The sequence below is a fragment of the Diceros bicornis genome, chromosome X, assembly GCF_020826845.1.
Source record: "Diceros bicornis minor isolate mBicDic1 chromosome X, mDicBic1.mat.cur, whole genome shotgun sequence".
Classification (NCBI taxonomy): Eukaryota; Metazoa; Chordata; class Mammalia; order Perissodactyla; family Rhinocerotidae; genus Diceros; species Diceros bicornis.
This window is the reverse complement of record NC_080781.1, coordinates 68,473,101-68,493,152: the sequence shown is the minus strand read 5'-3', so window position 1 is coordinate 68,493,152 and position 20,052 is coordinate 68,473,101. Positions and strand designations below refer to the sequence as shown.

Genomic DNA, 20,052 nt, shown 5'->3' with positions numbered 1-20,052 from the left:
TCTCCTCTTCACACACCCTCTCCTCAAGCCATACTAGCTGGTCCTTGAACACTTTTGGATTTTTGTTACTCTATGCCTTTGCAAATGCTGTTTCCTCTGTCTGACAGGTTCTTCAGCTCCTATCTGCCTCATCAAACTCTTATTATTAAAGCTCAGTTTAAATATTACTACCTTTGTAGCTTTCCCTGACCCCTCACAGAATTAATGTCTCTCCTTTTCTTTTTTCTGCATCAATACGTTTATTTATTCTGAAAATGGATTAGGCTAATTTAGGGGGAAGGGAAGAAGAGAAGGAAGGAGGGAGCGCCCTGCCAATGGACTTACCCAAGCAGCGACTGCGGCACTACGTGTTAAGCATATTGTTCTAGCAGCAGTGGTAGAATGGGACTGGACGATCTTTTAAGTCATGAGGTGCTATGGTTCGCACCTTTCATACTGCGTGTATGTGTGCTTGTCTGTGTGGAGGGGATCGGGGTGGGGGTGGAAGAGACAAAGAGACAGAGACAAAGAAACAGAGAGAGACAGAGATCAGAGAGGAGATGAGAGAGGACGCAGTGCAGATGGGCGGACCCAAATTTCTTCCGCTTTTCAGTTTTGCATAGGTCCAGCCCTGCATCTAGCGCTGTAGCAAGGAGGTGGGAGAGAAAGAAAGGGGAGGGGCCGCACTCCCTCTGAGCGTGCCCAGCCTGGACTGCCTGACGGATCACCTTCCGCTCCAGCACGGCCAGTTCCTCCTCGCCGTGACTCATGCCTCTTGTGCCCGGCAGGGCGCACTCTACCCACAGCCCCACAGGTGGTATAGGCTTGGTGAGACGCTTGCCGCCAGGCTAGGCAGTGGAGCGCCGCACAGCGCGCCTTCCCGCCTCTAAGCTGCCGCCCCAGCAGTTCCGACCCAGCGCCAGCAGGCCTGCTTGGTCGATCTTCGAGCCGAAGATGCGGCGGGGCTGGAAGATGGCTCTGTCCGGGGGGCTGCGGTGCTGCCGCCGGGTACTTTCCTGGGTGCCAGTGCTCGTTATCGTCCTCGTCGTGCTCTGGTCCTACTATGCCTACGTCTTTGAACTCTGCCTGGGTAAGTGGAGCTGGGCACCTAAGGTGGGGAAATTATGCTCCAGCATAATCGTCTGCCCTACCCTTTACACTAGTGTCGCCTGTGTTCTTAGCCCTCACACTGCGGTTTTCCTTTAGCTCCATGGAGAGCTCCCCGTCTCCAACCTCTGGCTTCCCACAATATTTTTTGTGCCCTCCCACGAAGGTCCCACCATGTCGCCATCGCTTCCCACCTAGGGTTTCTTACATTGTTTCCTGGCCCTACTCACGAGAATTTCCTGGCTCTTCCCACTAGGTTTCTCATACAGGACAACCACTTGTGTCATGTGTTCTCGTTCTGGCGGCTCCCACTCTACCGAATTGAGGAAACGACATACCCTGTATCCTTAAACTGTCTGCTTATGCTACGAATCCCACCAATGCATCCAATTAGGAGCCCCACATTTTCCCATTCCCTTCAACTAGGAATCCCAAAATATTTCCTGTACTCTCTTACTAGCTCTCCTTTTTCCAACACTGGGATTCATCCTTTTCCCATGATCTGCTTTGAAGAGCATTCACGCCTTCCCACATTATTTTCCCCACATTATTTTCTGACATCTCATACTAGTCACCCTGCTTTTATCACACTATGATCCTGCCTTGTCCACTGTTTTCTCACACTAGAGTGTCCTCTTTACCCTCCCACAAGGGTTCCCACAATATCTTTCATACCCTCCCTTGTTATCTTTTTTGAAAACTACTCCCCACCTCCTGCAGTCCTCTTCCACTGTTAGCCCCACATTTTGCCATTTTCTTCCTCTAGAGTTTCTTCTTATTTTCTCTTACTTCCCTCGAGGATTGCACTTGTCCCCTGTCTTCTCAAATTAGGGAAACACCATCCTTTCCCATTGAGGTTTCATTGAGTTTTCCTGTTCCTTCCAATGGGAGCCTCATTTCTTATCCCCTCTCATTAGACCACCCTCTTTATAAATCTGGGGTCTCCTCTTATACCCTGTTCTGACACACTAGGGAGCATTCCATCTCCTCCTTATCTATAAAATGGTTTCCACAGTATATCTTATACTTTCAAACTCAGAATTCCACAATATTTCCTGACACAAACCCCAAGACCCTATTGTGTATGTTCCGCACTTGGATTATCCCCCTAGTTCCCTATCCTTATCACTACTGGCCTTATAGTGTTCTTATCAATTCACAATGGAGTTTCCGTATTATATCCTGTCTCCTCAAAACAGAGCCTCTGCTTTTCTCACAGTGAGATCTCTCCTTGCCCCTATCCTTTCACGTTGAAGAATCCCCATCTCTTCTCAAAGGGTATTCCACATAGTTGTCACTTCAATATTAGAATCCCGGTTCTAGCACCCTTAAACTTATATCCCACAATATTCTCTATTCATTCAGTGTGAGGTTCCAGTACATTTACAGTCCCCTCATCTTAGGACTCCTATTTGTCCCATTGGATATCCCTTCACTCCCAAGTCCTTTCAAGGCTTCTTTATTCTTAATACCAGATTCTTCTCATCTTAAAAATTATGGCTGGAGCTGGCCCCGTGGCTTAGCGGTTAAGTGCACGCGGTCCGCTACTGGCGGCCCAGTTCGGATCTGGGGTGCGCACCCACACACCGCTTCTCCGGCCATGCTGAGGCTGCGTCCCACATACAGCAACTAGAAGGATGTGCAACTATGACATACAACTATCTACTGGGGACTTGGGGGGAAAAAAAGGACGAGGATTGGCAATAGATATTAGCTCAGAGCCAGTCTTCCTCAGCAAAAAGAGGAGAATTAGCACGGATGTTAGCTCAGGGCTGATCTTCCTCACACACACAAAAAAATTATGGCTGTGATCCTGCTTTTTCCAACCCCAGGGCCTGACTCGACTTATAACTTCCTGCTCTTACATCTTTAAGGAGAAATAGTCTACTCCGGCTAGACTGGGATTAACTAGAGAGGCAGGAGATAACCCTCTTTTCCAATATAGAACTTTCTTCTAATCAACTCTGTGCATCAGAGTTTGAATTTTCCTCATCTCCTTCTTAGATTTATTATGGAAAATGTCGAAAGAGTTATTAAAAACAAATTCAATTAGGGGCCAGCCCCGTGGCTTAGCGGTTAAGTGCACATGCTCCGCTGCTGGCCGCCCGGGTTGGGATCCCGGGCGCGCACCAACGCACCGCTTGCCAGGCCATGCTGTGGCGGCATCCCATACAAAGTGGAGGAAGATGGGCCCGGATGTTAGCTCAGGGCCAGTCTTCCTCAGCAAAAAGACGAGGATTGGCATGGATGTTAGCTTAGGGCTGACCTTCCTCACAAAAAGAAAAAAAAAATTCAATTAGTTGCCTTCTTAGATACAAATTTAGGCTGTTTTTCTTTTTTATCTCAATCTGGTATTGAGGTGCATTCAGTGGGCTGTGCAGTGACTGGGAAGTTTTTCTATTCTTAGACCTCACCACTTTGCTTTTTTGAATGATTGATTGATGGGTTAAAAGTTCAGCTCCATTATTATGCTATGGACTTTGCTCCTAGGATCAATGCCATATTGTAAACACCATTAAACATATTTTTGAGTTTTTCAGTACTGATCTACATGAGCTTTGCCAAGCAATCGTTTTAAAAATAAATAATGATAATGGCTAACACTTACATAGTATGTAATCTGTGCCAGGCAAGGTTCTAAGTACTCTAGATATATTAACTTTCTATATATTTACTCATTTAATCCTCTCAATAACCATTGCCATTGTACCATTACTGTCTCAGTGGGTACCATTACTGTCCACATTGTGCAGATATGCAAACTGAGGCACAGATGAGCAAACTGAAGTAAAGACCAAGTTAGAATCAGTGCAGATAATCAGCTTTGTACAAGTTCTTGTTAAGTCATATAAAATTAAAAGCTGAAAGTAAACTTAGAGCTTATTTGTTTTGTTTTATTTAACATATTTGAAGAGCATTTGTTATATGCCAGCCACTGTTTTAAATGACTGTACACACACACACACACACAAACACACAAACTTAATCCTCATAATAACCTTATGAGATACGTACTATTATGATGCCCATTTTTTAAAGACAAGAAAACTGAGGCACAGATAGATTAGGAAGCTTGCCTAAGGTTACAGAGCTAGTAAATAGCCCAGCTTGGATGGCAACCCAGGCAGTATAACTCCATAGTCCTTGCTTTAACCACCACAGTATCTTGACTCTCTGCCTCCCCTCAACTAATACAGAGGACAAAACTTGTGACTCACAGGCCAAATGTAGCCTGCAGATGTACTTTATTTGGCCTCCACAGTATTTTCTTAACATTTTTCATCAGTTACCATTATTTAAAAACCAGGAAAGTAAGGTAGCTTTGACTTCCAATTCTGGCTCCACCAGTCCATCCTGTCATCTTCATTTTACAATCTTTAACAAATGAGTGACCTGGGTTTTGGAAAGGTTAAATCAAATTTTCCTAAAGTCACATGTTTAGTAAGTAATGGAGAATTGGATGTCAAGTCTGCCTGATATTGAAGCAACACAATCAAGTTAACAGATTTGAGTTTCAATATGACTCAAAAAGTAATATTAAGGATCTAACTTCTTTCTAAAAATAGAACCTGAGTCTTTCTCTCTAATGTCAGGTTGCAGCTGAAGCCAAAAGTGGTATTTTTGTCTTATAATTCTTAGAGTTTGAATTCTGCCACTTACTAACTAGGAGACATGGGGCAAGTTACCTAATCTCTCTCAACCTCAGTTGCCTCACATGCCCCTTGCTTATATGGTTGTTCATTCATGTCACAAATACTTGCTTAGTACCTATTATATGCCATTATAGCATTATTGTTGTGAGATTTAAATAATATGGTACATAAAAAGCATGCATCACAGTTGACAGCACATTGTAACTGCTCATTAAATAGTAACTTGTTATTACTATTATTAATGAAGATATAAGGAATTCTGCTTGGCTCAAAAAAATAAGAAGCTTAGACTTTTAGACAGGGAGAAAAGTAACAATATCTATTTTTTTAGGTAAAATTCACATAACATAAAATTAACCATTTTAAAATGTTCAATTCAGTGACATTTAGTATATTCTGTTGTACAACCGTCACTAATATCTAGTTCCAAAACATTTTCATCACCCCCAAAGGAAACCTCATAGGCATTAAAAAATCACTCCCAATTCCCTCCTCCCCGCAGTCCCTACCAACCACTAATCTGTGTTCTGTGTCTATGGATTTACCTATTCTGGATGTTTCACATAAATGGCATCATACAATATGTGTCCTTTTGTATCTGGCTTCTTTCAATTAGCATAATGTTTTTGAGGTCCAACCACATTGTAGTATGTAACAGTACTTCATTCCTTTTTGTCTGAATAATATCCCATTGTATGTATATACCACACTTTATCCATTCATCCATTGATGGACATTTGGGTTGTTTCCACCTTTTGTCTATTCTGAACAATGCTGCTATAAACATTTGTGTACAAGTATTTGTTTGAATATTTATTTTCAATTATTTTGAGTAAATACCAGGGAGAGAGGTGGGAATTGCTGGGCTGTATGTTAATTCTATGTGTAACTTTTTGAGGAAACTCCAAACTATTTTCCACAATGGCTGCACATTTTTATTTTCCCACCAATAACATAGGAGGGTTCAAATTTCTCCACATCTTCACCAACACTTGTTATTTTTCTTTTTTTATTATAGCCATCATAGTGGGTATGAAGTGGTATCTCATTGTGATTTTGATTTGCATTTCCCTGATGATTAGTGATGTTGAGCATCTTTTCATGTGCTTGTTGGCCATTTGTATATCTTTTGTAAAGAAATGTCTTTTCAAGTCCTTTGCCCGTTTTTTTAATTGAGTTATTTGTCTTTTTGTTGTTGAATTGTAAGATTTCTTCATATACTCCAAATACTTGACCTTTATCAGATAAATGATTTGCAAATATCTTCTCCCATTCCATGAGTTGTCATTTCACTTTCTTGATAGTATCATTTAATGCACAGAGTTTTTAATTTTGATGAAGTAAATTTATCTATATTTTCTTTTGTTGCCTGTGCTTTTGGTTTCATGTCTAAGAATCCATTGCAAATGCAAGGTCATAACGATTTATCCCTGTGGTTTTTCCTGAGAGTTTTATAGTTTTAGCTTTTACATTTAGGTTTTTGATCCATTTTGAGTATTTGTTTTGTATGTGGTGTGAGATAAGAGTCAGATTCATTCTTTTCATGTGATTATGCAGTTGTCCCAGCATCATTTGTAGAAGAGACTATTTTTTCCCTATTGAATAGTCTTGACACTATTGTCAAAAATCTGTTGAGTATACATGTATGGATTTATTTCTGGACTCTTAATTCTGTCCTATTGATCCATTTATCTATCCTTCTGCCACTACCACACTCAGTTGAGTACTGTACCTTTGTAATAAATTTTGAAATCAATAAGTGTGAGTCTTCCAACTTTATTTTTATTTTATTGGACAGTTTGGCTAAGATCTTTTGCAATTCCATATAAATTATAAGATCAGCTTTTCCACATATGTAAAATGGTCATTGGAATTTTAATAAGGATTGCACGAAATCTGTATATTGTTTTGGAGAGAATTGCCATCTTAACAATATCAAGTTTTCCAGTCCATGAACATGGAAAATCTTTTCATTTATTTAGGTCTTTAATTACTTTTAGCAGTGTTTGGGAATTTTAAGTGTATAAGTCTTGAGCCTCTTTGGTTAAATTTATTCCTAAGTATTTTATTCTTTTTGATGCTATTATAAATGGAATAGTTTTCTCAATTAACTTTTCTGTTTGTTCATTGATAGTGCATAGAAATAAAATGGATATGGGGTGTTGATCTTGTATTCTGCAACTTTGCTGAATTTGTCCATTAGCTCTAAGAGTTTTTTTTTTTTTTAAGATTTTATTTATGTATTTATTTTCCCGCCAAAGCCCCAGTAGATAGTTGTATGTCATAGCTGCACATCCTTCTAGTTGCTGTATGTGGGACGCGGCCTCAGCATGGCCGGAGAAGTGGTGTGTGCCTGGTATCCGAACCCGAGCCGCCAGCAGTGGAGCACACATGCTTAACCGCTAAGCCACGGGGCCGGCCCTAAGAGGTTTTTTTTGATGGATTCTTTAGAATTATTTATACATAGGGTCATATCATCTGCAAATAAAGATAATTTTATTTCTTCTTTCCAATTTGAATGCTTGTTTTATTTTTCTTGTCTAATTGCACTGGCTAGAACTTCCAGTACAATGTTGAATAGATGTGGTAAAAACAGGCATCCTGGACTTATTTCTTATCTGAGGGAGAAAGCTTTAGTCTTTTTCCATTGAGTATACTGTTAGTTGTGGGTTTTCCATAAATGCCATTTATCGAGTTGAAGAACTTGTCTTCTATTCCTAGTGTCTTGAGCATTTTTTTTTTTCATGAAAGTGTGTGGAATGTTGTCAGATGCTTTTCTAGCATCAATTGAGATGATTGTATGGGGCTTTTTTCTTTGTCCTATTAATGTAGTGTATTACATGATTGATTTTCATATGTTGAACCACCCTTACATTTCTCCAATACATCTTACTTGATCATGGTGTATTATCCTCTAATATGCTGCTGAGTTTGGTTTGCTAGTAATTGCTTGAGTAATTTTGCATCTATGTTCATAAGAGATATTTGTATATAATTTTCTTGTGATGTCTTTATCTGACTTGGGTATCAGGGTAATGCTGGCCTCATAAAATGAGTTAGGAAGTGTTCTGTCCTCTTCAATATTTTGTTAGGGTGCCGGCCCAGTGGCACAAGCAGTTAAGTGCGCGCACTCTGCTGTGGCGGCCCAGGGTTCGCCGGTTCGGATCCCGGGCATGCACCGACACACTGCTTGGCAAGCCATGCTGTGGCAGCATCCCATATAAAGTGGAGGAAGGTGGGCACGGATGTTAGCCCAGAGCCAGTCTTCCTCAGAAAAAAAAAGAGGAGGATTGGCAGATGTTAGCACAGGGCTGATCTCCTCACAAAAAAAAAAAAAAAATATATATATATATATATATTTTGTTAGAGTTTGTAAAGGATTGGTGTTAATTCTTCTTTAAATATTTGGTACAATTCACTGGTCAAGCCATCTGGTCTTGGCTTTTCTTTTTTGCAAGGTCTTTGATTACTGGTGTAATTTTTTACTTGTTAAAATTCTGCTCGGGTTTTGTCTTCTTAAGTCTGTTTTGGTGGTTTCTGTGTTTCTAGGAATTTGATCATTTCATCTAGGTTATCTAACTTGTTGGCACACAGTTGTTCCTACTATTCTATTATAATCCTTTTTATTTATGTAAATTCTTTATTAATATCTCCACTTTCATTTCTAGTATTAGTAATTTGAATCTTCTCTCTTTTTTTCTTGTTCAATCTCATTAAAGGTTGGTCAGTTTTGTTAATCTTTTCAAGGTCTCAACTTTCACTTTCATTGATATTGTTTTTGTGTTCTCAATTTTGTTTTTCTCCACTCTGTTCTTTATTATATCATTCCTTCTGCTAGCTTTGATTTTAGCTTGTGCTTCTATTTTAGTTCCTTAAAGTACAAAGTAAGGTCATCGATTTGAGATTTTTATTCTTTAATAATATAGGCATTTACAGCCATAAATTTCTTTTTGAGTACTGCTTTCACTGTGTCCTGTAGGATTTGGTATGGTGTGTTTTTATTTTCATTGATATCAAAGTATTTTTTAATTCCACTTGTAATTCTTTGATTCATTGATTGTTTGAGTGTGTTGTTTAATTTCCCCATATTTTTGAATTTTGTAGTTTTTATTGTGTTATTCATTTCTAATTTAATTCCATTGTGTCAGAGAAGATACTTTGTATAATTTCAATCTTTTAAATTTGTTGAGATTTGTTTTGTGGTCTAACCTGTGGTCTAACTTATGGTCTCTACGGGATAATGTCCCATGTACATTTGAGAAGAATGTGTATTCTTCTGTTGTTGGGTTGAGTGTTCTACATTTGTCTGTTAGGTCTAATTGGTTTATAGTGTTGTTCAAGTCCCCTATTTTCTTATTGATCTTCTGTCTAGTTGTTCTATCTGTTGAGAGTGGGTATTGAAGTCTCCTGCTAATATTTTAATACTGTTTGCATCTCCCTTCAATTCTGTCAATGTTTGCTTCCTATGTTTTGGGCTCTGTTGTTAGGTGTGTATATGTTTATAATTGTTACATCATCTCGATAGATTAGCCCCTTTATCAATATATAATATCCTTCATTGTTACTTATATAAATTTTGAAATTAAAGTCTGTTTTGTCTGATGTTAGCATAGCCGCCCAATCTCTCTTTTGTTACTACATACATGGATATCTTTGAAAAACTGTCTTCCAAAGTGGCTGTATCATTTTGCATTCCCACCAGCAATTAATGAGAGTTTCTGTGGCTCTACAACCTTGCGTGAATTTGGTATTGTCAGTATTTTGGAATTTTGCCATTCTAATATGTGTGTAGTGATAGTTCGTTGTTTTACTGCATTCTTATTTGATTAATTGATTTTTTCTTCTGTACCCATTTTGATTTCCTCTCATTTCTTTTGTATATATTTTTTAGTTTTTTTTCATAGTGCTTACCTTGGGTATTACAATTAATATGTTAACTTTATACTAATAAAATTTGGATTAATACCAACTTAATTTAATAGTATACGTAACTCTGCTCCTTTTCAGTTCCATTCCCTCCTTTATGTTGTTATTGTCACAGATTGCATCTGTGTACATTGTGTGCCTCTTAACATAGATTTATCATTATTGTTTCATGCATCTGTCTTTTAAATAATATAGCAAGTAAAAAAGAGTAAAAAACCAAAAAAGTAACACTACTGGCTTTTATATTTACCTATGTAGTTACCTTTGCCAGTGTTCTTGATTTCTTCTTATGGCTCAAGTTACAATTAGTGCCCTTTCATTTCTTCCTGGAGGACTCTCTGTCATTTCTTGTAGGACAGTTCTACTAGTGATGAACTCCTTCTACTTTTGTTTATCTGGGAATGTCTTATTTTTGCCTTCATTTTTTGAAGGATAGTGTTACTGGATATAGAATTCTTGGTTGACAGATACTTTTCTTTCAGCATTACCTCCTTCATGGTTTCTGAAGAGAAATCAACTGTTAATATTATTGAGTATTTATTGTATGTGAAGAGTTGCCTATCTCTTCCTGCTTTCAAGATTTTCTCTTTGTCTTTAGCTTTTGATGGTTTGACTATAATGTGTCTGATTGTGGATATCCTTCAGTTTATCTTATATGGGAGATTCTCCATGGGAATGTCATTGAGCTTTTTGGATGTTTAGATTTATGTCCTTTACCAAATTTGGGAAGTTTTCAATCACTATTTCTTCAAATATTCTTTCTCTTCCCTCTTTCTCTCCTCTCTCTCTGAAACTCCCATTATGTACATGTTAGTACATTTGATGGTGCCCTATAGGTCTCTTAGGCTCTGTTCATTTTTCTTTATTCTTTTCTCATATTGCTCTTCAGACTGGATAATTTCAATTGACCTATCTTCATGTTCACTGATTCCTTCTTCTTCCTGCTCAAATCTGCTGTTGAACCTCTCTAGTAAATTCTTTATTTCATGATTGTCCTTTTCAGCTCCAGAGTTTCCATTTGATTCCTTTCTCTGATTTCTATCTCTTTATTTATATTCTCTATTTTCATTCTTCTGGTTTCCTTTAGTCTTTGTACATCATTTTCTTTAGTTCTTTGAGCATATTTAAGACAGTTCATTTAAAATCTTTGTCTGTTAAACCAATGCCTGGGTTTCCTTATGGTCACTTTGTATTAATTTTTTTTCTATTAATGAGCTATACTGTTTTGTTTCTTGGCATGGCCTATAATTTTTCTTGAAAAATGGACGTTTAGAATATTATACAGTATCAACTCCAGAAATCAGATTCTCTCCCCTCACCAGAATTTGTTTTTGCTGCCTGTTGTGAGTTGATGTTGTTTGTTTATTTAGTGATTTTTCTATATTAAAGACTATATTTGTTGTTGTGTGTAGTCTCTAAAGTCTCTGTTCCTTAAACTTGTGGTCAGTTAGTGGTTTGATAAATATGTCATGAATGCCTGGAGTCATAAAAGAAATAGAAAAGAAGAAAAATATATACTCTCCCAGCCTTTGCAGATTGGGTCTGTGTTGGGGCACTTCACTCCTTCGACTCCTTCCAGGCTGTCTATAACTCTGCCTTAGCCTTCACACGCTGCTTTGCAGGGCCTGAAGGCCAGTTAGAGGTGAAAGCTTAGGATCTTCTTAGGCCTTTTCTGAGCATGCTTCCCACCCTGCATGTATGTGTGCCCTTCTCAATTCCATGGTGTGCATAGTAGCTTTTAAACACTTATTCCCCGACCTGTCTCCTTTGTCAACCTCTTCCTTCCCAGGCTTTTTATTCTGTCAATTGCCTGTCTCAAGTGTTGTCCCTTGCCCCAGGCTGCTGGAGCCAATACCTGTGTCTATGAATTCTTTCAGCAAAAGCCACCCAAGAAGATGCCCCAGGCTTGAGAATGCTCTGAGTCAGACAAAACACGGGGAACCCTTTGCGTTGGTCTTTGAGGGAGCCACCAGACAGTCAAGACTCACAACCAAAATTCTCTGAGAATAAGGTCTGTATTGCTCCCTCTGGCACTAGAAACCTGCACCAGGCCATTCTTACATCCCCTTCTGATCTGGGGTGTGGGGGATGGTAAATAGGCAATTTGAAATGTTACAACATTGTCTTGCCAAAAAGCAACAGCTCCTTTCTTCACCAAGTCTCTCCTGATTGTTGTACATTTGTTGCTAGATTCCAGAGTTCAGCAAAAGTTGATTTTGATGGGTTTTACCACTTCATTCATGACTTTTGGGGAAGGACAAAACCCTGGAATTCCCTACTCTGCCATTTTTGGTGGCCATTAGTATCCAATTTGAGATTAAAATATAAAAGGTCCAGGAAATAATTCTACTCAGAAGCTATAAATTCTTCAAAGAGAGTCAGAAGAAATGAAAACTGATAAGGCAAAAAACCAGAAGGAACATTTTCTAGAAACCAAGTTTCTACGGAAGTAAGTACTCTCCATTGAAGCCTATATGAATCATTGTATTCTCATGTCTAAAATAGTTTAATAAGTCATCCATGTGTGAAACAGTTAAATGTATCACACCTGACTAGTATGACTTGGTATGATATCTATCATACCAAACATCTGAAATAACTCCAGTGGTTTTTAAACCTGGCAGATAATCCAAATCACCTGCTGAGTTAAAATACAAATTCCTGCACCTCTACCCAGAGATTGGTTATATGAAGGGGGCCCTAGAATCTATATTTTTATCTGTTCCCTAGGTGGGTATTAAAATCATCCAGATTTGGGAACGGCTGCCTAAAAAGTAAATGAATGGCTAGTATGAGTAACTTTTTCAGAGGAGTAAATGAAGACTGGCATGATTAGTTTGCTGTCAACAAGCAGAACATAATGAGAAATGTATCTAGGCTCCTCATTTCAAATTCTATTCCCTCTCCTAGCCTAAAGTCTAAGAAAAATGTAATGGAAAAAGTGGATATCAAATATATTCCATTTGACATTGAATACATTATTTTAAAACCATCATATATAACTTTGGGATCAATATCATAAATAATATTTTTTTAAAAAAGTAAGACTTATTTTGCCCCAAACTATAATAAAATCTAACCTCACTGAATAGTTTACCTTTCTCAGAAAAATAATAATAAATAGCTAACAGTAATTAAGTACCTATTATGTACCAGGCACCCAAGCACTCTACACATATTTTATCATTTAGTTCCTATAACAACCTTATAACATAAATAATTTATCCTCATTTTACAGATGAGGAAACTGAGGCACAGAGAGATTAAATAATTTGTCCAAGGTCACAGAACAAGTGGCAGAGCCAGAATACGAATATACCAAAGTATATGCTGTACATTGCTATAATCAACTTCCTCCACAAATGAGTCATTAATTAAAAGAGAACTTCATGTTGTAAGGGAGCACTCATCTCACTAGACTCATATTTTCAACGTTCCGGTTCTCCTTTCACAAATCCTTTTGAGCTTTACTGTCTAATTCTGTATCCACTAGCCACATGTAGCTATTAAACACTTGAAATGTGGCATCTGAATTGCGATGTACTGGAAGCATAAAATACACACAAGCTTTCAAAAATTTAGTACAAAAAGAAGAAGGTAAAATATCTCAATAATTTTATGTGGATAACATGTTGAAATCATATTTTTGATATATTGCATTAAATAAAATATATTATTAAAGTTAACGTCACTTGGTAGTTTTTTTGACTTTTTAAGATGTTTCTACTAGAACATTTAAATTACATGGCTTGCATTATATTTCTACTGGGCAACACTATTGTAGAATTTCCTCCATGTCCTTTCTACTACATTCGTTGACCATCCCCACCTAGACCCAAATTAGGCTTATTCCACCAATACCCTTCTGTGAACCCTACAATATGCATCCACTTAAAGGAAGTAAAGAGATATGCTTTGGCTTTAACACTCGTTGTCTGTGATGAAAAGCCCTTGCGTATACTCCACATTTCCATACCTTTTCTCCATACCTAGTTGCAAAGAATTAGTAAATAGGTGAGAGAAAAGAGGAGAGACAGTGCAATAAGGTATTTGATGATAACTCCAGTCACTTAACTCCCCAGTAGTGAGCTAAAATTTGAAGCAACAGAGCAGGTGTGTAATTACGCATATCATCACATCACTCTATAATCATACATGGCAAGTTTCCCATAGAGTGGCTAACTGTACATTTTCCCAAGAGATTCATGATAAAGGATTCATTTTGTAAAAGTTTATTATAACACTTGTAATATTTTCATTTTAAATATGACTGAAGTATTCTTAGTCTCTTCCTTTAATAATGTAAAAAGCAATACTAGAAAAATAAAGGAAAGGCTAAACTACGAAGGTAAGTGCCACAATGTTTTAGAATGAAGGCCCCCCTTTTTTTCTCGCAAGTATGTAACTTTCAACAGGGAATTTTGCAAGAAAATATATTTTTCTTAGATTTAGTGACTCCTTATAGATTTCAGGAGTGAGAAGGATTTTAAAAGTTAAATCCAGTGCCTAACTAACGTCTAAATGTCCTCTACAACATTTCCAGCTGTTTGTAATGGGAAACTCAGTTCTTCCCAATGCTGTCAGTCTGGCTGGTCATCATTGTCATCATCATCATCGTTATCATCATCATCATCATCATCATCATCATCATTTTCTCTTATATTGAGCTAAAGTGTGTTGACCTATAGCTTTTACCCATTGATTCTATTTCTGCCCACTGTTCTTATATCATATAAACCAATCCCACTTGTGCATGACAGACCTGAAATTACTTCAAGACATCTGTCTCCCACCTGGAGACTTCACTGCTAACCATTCATTTTTCTGTATATACATTGTCTCATTCCAGCATTTGCAAAGCACTGAGTGATATCCTTCCCTCACCCGCAAGTGCTGTAGCAAGTGGCCAATCAAATGGGAGTTAGGAGCTCCACTTCTTGTTGAGCAGTGAGTGTTCAGCCATAGAGGCATATGAAGATAGACCAAACAGCAGTTTGTCAGCTACTCTTTATTAATATTTGTCTCCAAGAAACTCTGCTCTCTCTCACTCCATTTTAAAGAGATGTTACTGAGGCTGGCCCGGTGGCGTAGTGATAAGTTTCACATGCTCTTCTTTGGCAACCCAGGGTTTGCAGGTTCAAAACCCGAGAGTGAACCGACACACCGCTCATCAAGCCATGCTGTGGCAGTGTCCCATGTACAAAATACAGGAAAATGGGCAAAGATATTAGCTCAGAGACAATCTTCCTCAGCAATCTCACAGCTAATCTTCCTCTTTTTGCTGAGGAAGATTGGCAACAGTTGTTAGCTCAAGGCCAATCTTCTGCAACAAAAAAATAAATAAATAAAATTAAAAAATAAAGAGATGTTATTGACCCAGTTCAGGACCTAGTAGAACTGATACAGTTATGCACCATGTATGTGCAAAATCATGAAGTCCCAGGTTGAACCATCGGAGCTTCTTGTTTCCACTTCCATTTGTATTGTCGACGTAGAGTATGTGCTTCATTCAATCATTACCTTTTTTGTATTGAGGTCATTATATTTTATAACATGGTGAAATTTCAGTTGTACATTATTATTTGTCAGTCACCATATATATGTGCCCCTTCAATCCTTGTGCCCGCCCCCCAACTTCCTTCCCTTCTGGTAACCACTAAGCTGTTCTCTTTGTCAGTGTGTTAGTTTATCTTCCACATATGAGTGAAATCACATGGTGTTTGTATTTTTCTGTCTGGCTTTTTTCGCTTGACATCATACCCTTAAGGTCCATCCATATTGTTGTCAATGGAACAATTTTGTCTTTTTTAATGGCTGAGTAGTATTCCATTGTACATATATACCACATCTTCTTTATCCAATCATCGGTTGATGGGCACTTGGGTTGCTTCCACTTCTTGGATATAGTGAACAATGCTGCGGTGAACATAGGGGTGCATAAGTCTCTTTGAATTGTTGATTTCAAGTTCTTTGGATAAATACCCAGTAGTGGGATAGCCGGGTCACATGGTATTTCTATTTTTAATTTTTTGAGAAATATCCATACTATTTTCAGTAGTGGCTGTACCCATTTGTATTCCCACCAGCAGTGTATGAGGGTTCCCTTTTCTCCACATCCTCTCCAACATTTGTTATTTTTTGTCTTGGTGATTATAGCCATTCTGTTGGGTGTAAGGTGATATCTCATTGTAGTTTTGATTTGCATTTCCCTGATAGTTAGTGATGTTGAACATCTTTTCGGGTGCCTATTGTCCATCTGTGTATCTTCTTTGGAAAAATGTCTGTTCATATCCTCTGCCCACTTTGTGATTGGGTTGTTTGTTTTTTTGTTGTTGAGTTGTGTGAGGTCTTTTACTTTGGTGGTTAACCCCTTGTCGGATATATGATTTGCAAATATTTTCTCCCCGTTGGTGGGTTGTCTTTTCATTTTGTTCCTGATTTCCTTTCCTTGCAGAAGCTCTTTAGTCTGATGAAGTCCCATTTGTTTATTTTTTCTTTTGTTTCCCTTCTCTGAGTAGACGTGGTATTCGAAAAGATCCTTCTAAGACCGATGTCAAAGAGTGTACTGCCTATATTTTCCTCTAGGAGTTTTATGGTTTCAGGTCTTACTTTCAAGTCTTTGATCCATTTTGAGTTAATTTTTGTGTATGGCAAAAGATAATGGTCTACTTTCATTCTTTTGCATGTGGCTGTCCAGTTTTCCCAGCACCATTTATTGAAGAGACTTTCATTTCTCCATCGTATGTTCTTAGCTCCTTTGTCAAAGATTAGCTGTCTGTAAATGTGTGGTTTATTTCTGGGCTTTCAATTCTGTTCCATCGATCTGTGTGTCTGTATTTGTACCAGTACCATGCTGTTTTGATTACTATAGCTTTGTAGTATATTATGAAGTCAAGGATTATGATGCCTCCAGCTTTGTTCTTTTTTCTCAGGATTGCTTTAGCTATTTGGGGTCTTTTGTTGCCCCCTATGAATTTTAGGATTATTTGTTCTGTTTCCGTGAAGAGTGTCATTGGGATTCTGATTGGGATTGCATTGAATCTGTATATTGCTTTATGTTGTATGGACATTTTAACTATATTTATTTTTCCAATCCATGTGCATGGAATATTTTTACATTGCTTTATGTCATCATTCATTTCTTTCAATAATGTCTTATAATTTTCATTGTATAGGTCTTTCACCTCCTTGGTTAAATTTATTCCTGGATATTTTATTCTTTTTGTTGCGATTTTAAATGGGATTGTATTCTTGAGTTCTCTTTCTGTTAGTTCGTTATTAGAGTATAGAAATGCAACTAATTTTTGTAAGTTGATTTTGTATGCTGCAACTTTGCTGTAGTTGTTGATTATTTCTAATAGTTTTCCAATGGATTCTTTAGGGTTTTCTATATATAAAATTATGTTATCTGCAAACAGCAAGAGTTTCACCTCTTCATTGCCTATTTGGACTCTTTTTATTTCTTTTTCTTGCCTAATTTTTCTGACCAAAATCTCCAGTACTAGGTTCAATAAGAGTGGTGAGAGTGGGCACCCTTGTCTTGTTCCTGTTCTCAAAGGGGTGGCTTTCAATTTTTCCCGTTTAGTATCGTGTTTGCTGTGGGTTTCTCATATATGGCCTTTATCATGTTGAGGTACTTTCCTTCTATACACATTTTATTGAGAGCTTTTATCATAAATGTATGTTGGCTCTTGTCAAATGCTTTCTCTGCGTCTATTGAGATGACCATGTGGTTTTTCTTCCTTGCTTTGTGAATATGATGTATTACATTGATTGACTTGTGGATGTTGGACTATGCCAGTGTCCCTGGTATAAATCCCACTTGATCATGCTGTATAATCTTTTTAATGTATTGTTAAATTCAGTTGGCCAATATTTTATTGAGGATTTTTGCGTCTATGTTCATCAGTGATTTTGGTCTGTAATATTCCTTCTTTGTGTTATCCTTGTCTGGCTTTCGTATCAGGGTGATGTTGGCCTTGTAGAATGGCTTAGGTACGTGTTCCAATTTCCTCAACTTTTTGCAATAGTTAGAGAAGGATAGGTATGAAATCTTCTTTGAATGTTTGGTAGAATTCTGGGAAGCCATCTGGTCTTGGACTTTTAGTTTTGGGGACATTTTTTATTACTTTTTCAATCTCTTGATATGTGATTGGTCTTGATTCAGTTTTGGGAGGTTGTATGAGTCTAAGAGTTTATCCATTTCTTCTGGATTGTCCAATTTGTTGGCATATAGTTTTTCATAGTATTCTCTTATAATCCTTTGTACTTCTGTGATATCCACTATAATTTCTCCTCTTTCATTTCTAATTTTATTTATTTGAGCCTTCTCTCTTTTTTTCTTAGTGAGTATGGCTAAGAGTTTGTCAATTTTGTTTATCATCTTAAAGAACCAGCTCTTTGTTTCATTGGTACTTTCTCCTATTTTCTGGTTTCAATTTCATTTATTTCTGCTCTAATTTTTATTATTTCTCTGCTTCTGCTGACTTTAGGCTTTGTTTGTTCTTCTTTTTCTAAATCTGTTAGGTGTAGTTTAAGATTGCTTATTTGAGATTTTTCTTGTTTGTTAAGGTGTGCCTGTATTGCTATGAATTTCCCTCTTGAGTCTGCTTTTTCTACATCCTATCTGAGTTGTTATGTTGTATTTTCATTTTCATTTGTCTCCAGATATTTTTTGATTTCTCCTTTAATTTCTTCAGTGATCCATTGGTTGTTCAATACCATATGCTTTAGTTTCCAAATATTTGTCCCTTCCTCACCTTTTTTCTTCTACTTGATTTCTAGTTTCATAGCATTATGGTCAGAAAATATGCTTGATATGATTTCAATCTTAAATTTATTGAAGCTTGCCTTGTTTCCCAACATATGGTCTGTCCTTGAGAATGTTCCATGTGCACTTGAGAAGAATGTGTATTCTGTTGTTTTTAGATGGAGTCTTCTATATATAACTATTAAGTCCATGTGGTCTAGTTTTTCATTAAATCCACTATTTCCTTGTTGACTTTCTGTCTGGATGATCTATCCATTGATGTACGTGGGGTATTAAAGTCCCCTACTATTATTGTGTTGTTGTTAATATCTCCCTTTATGTTTGTTAATATATGTTGCTTCATGTACTTTGGTGCTCCTGTGTTGGGTGCATATATATTTATAATTGTTATGTCTTCTTGGTGCAGTGTCCCTTTTTTCATTATATAATGCCCCCATTTGTCTCTCATTACTTTTTTTATCTTGAAGTCTACTTCGTCAGATATAAGTATGGCAACACCTGCTTTCTTTTGTTTGCCATTAGCTTGGAGTATTGTCTTCCATCCCTTCGCTCTGAGCCTATGTTTGTCTTTAGAACTGAGATGTGTTTCCTGGAGGCTGTGTATTCTTGGGTCTTGTTTTTTAATCCATTCTGCCACTCTTGTGTCTTTTGATTGGGGAATTCAATCCATTTACATTTAGAGTGATTATTGATACACGAGGGCTTAATTCTGCAATTTTATTACTCATTTCTGCAAGGGAATGTTCTGTCATTCCCTTGTTTGTTGTCCCTTATATTTTGGACTACAAATTCAGTTTGGTAGTTCTTTATTATGGTTTTCTTAGTTTTCTCTTTATTTGTCATCTGTGTCAGTGTTCTGATTTTTTTTTAGTGGTTACCAAGAGGTTTGTATAAAAAATCTCGTAGATGAGATAGTCCATTTTCTGATAGTCTCTTATTTGCTTAGACTAAGCCAATTCCATCCCTTGCCTCTTCCCCTTCTAAGGTATTATTGTCACACCTTATTCCATCTTGCGTTGTGAGTTTGGGATTAAAATGACAAGATTATATTTAATTTTGATGTTTTCCTTCCCTTTATCTTTAATGTTTATAGTTAAGTGTTTGCTAGCCTGTTCTGATAGAGAGCTGCCATTTTCTCATTTTCTCTACCTATTTATCTCCTTGTTCAAGGCTTTGTCATGCCTTTCTTTTTTTTCGGATATCAGGGGCTTCTTAAGCATTTCTTGTAGGGAAGGTCTTGTGGCAATGAACTCCCTTAGCTTTTGTTTATCTGAGAAAGTTTTTATTTGTCTGTCCTATCTTCAGGATATTTTTACTGGATAGAGTATTCTTGTCTGAAAGTTTTTGTCTTTCAGAATTTTGAATATATCATTCCACTCTCTCCTAGCCTGTAAGGTTTCTGCTGCAAAATCTGCTGAAAGCCTGATAGGGGTTCCTTTGTAAGTTATTTTCTTCTGCCTTGCTGCCCTTAATGTTTTTGTTTGTCATTGACTTTTGCCAGCTTTACTAGTATATGCCTTGGAGAAAGTCTTTTTAGGGCCGGCCCCGTGGCTTAGTGGTTAAGTGCGCACACTCCGCTACTGGCGGCCCAGGTTCAGATCCTGGGCGCGCACCGAT

The 20,052-nt window shown here is 37.5% G+C and overlaps 1 protein-coding gene across 1 annotated transcript in view; it reads left to right on the top strand.

Annotated features, from left to right (window-relative positions):
• The first annotated feature begins 727 nt into the window (after window positions 1-727).
• The window catches only part of ZDHHC15 (zinc finger DHHC-type palmitoyltransferase 15), a 95,078-nt gene continuing 75,753 nt past the window's right edge, over window positions 728-20,052 (top strand). Inside the window, exon 1 of the mRNA XM_058536212.1 lies at window positions 728-1,069. Coding sequence (XP_058392195.1) covers window positions 934-1,069 — 136 coding nt within the window. The 5' untranslated portion in view covers window positions 728-933. The remainder of the gene's footprint in view (window positions 1,070-20,052) is intronic.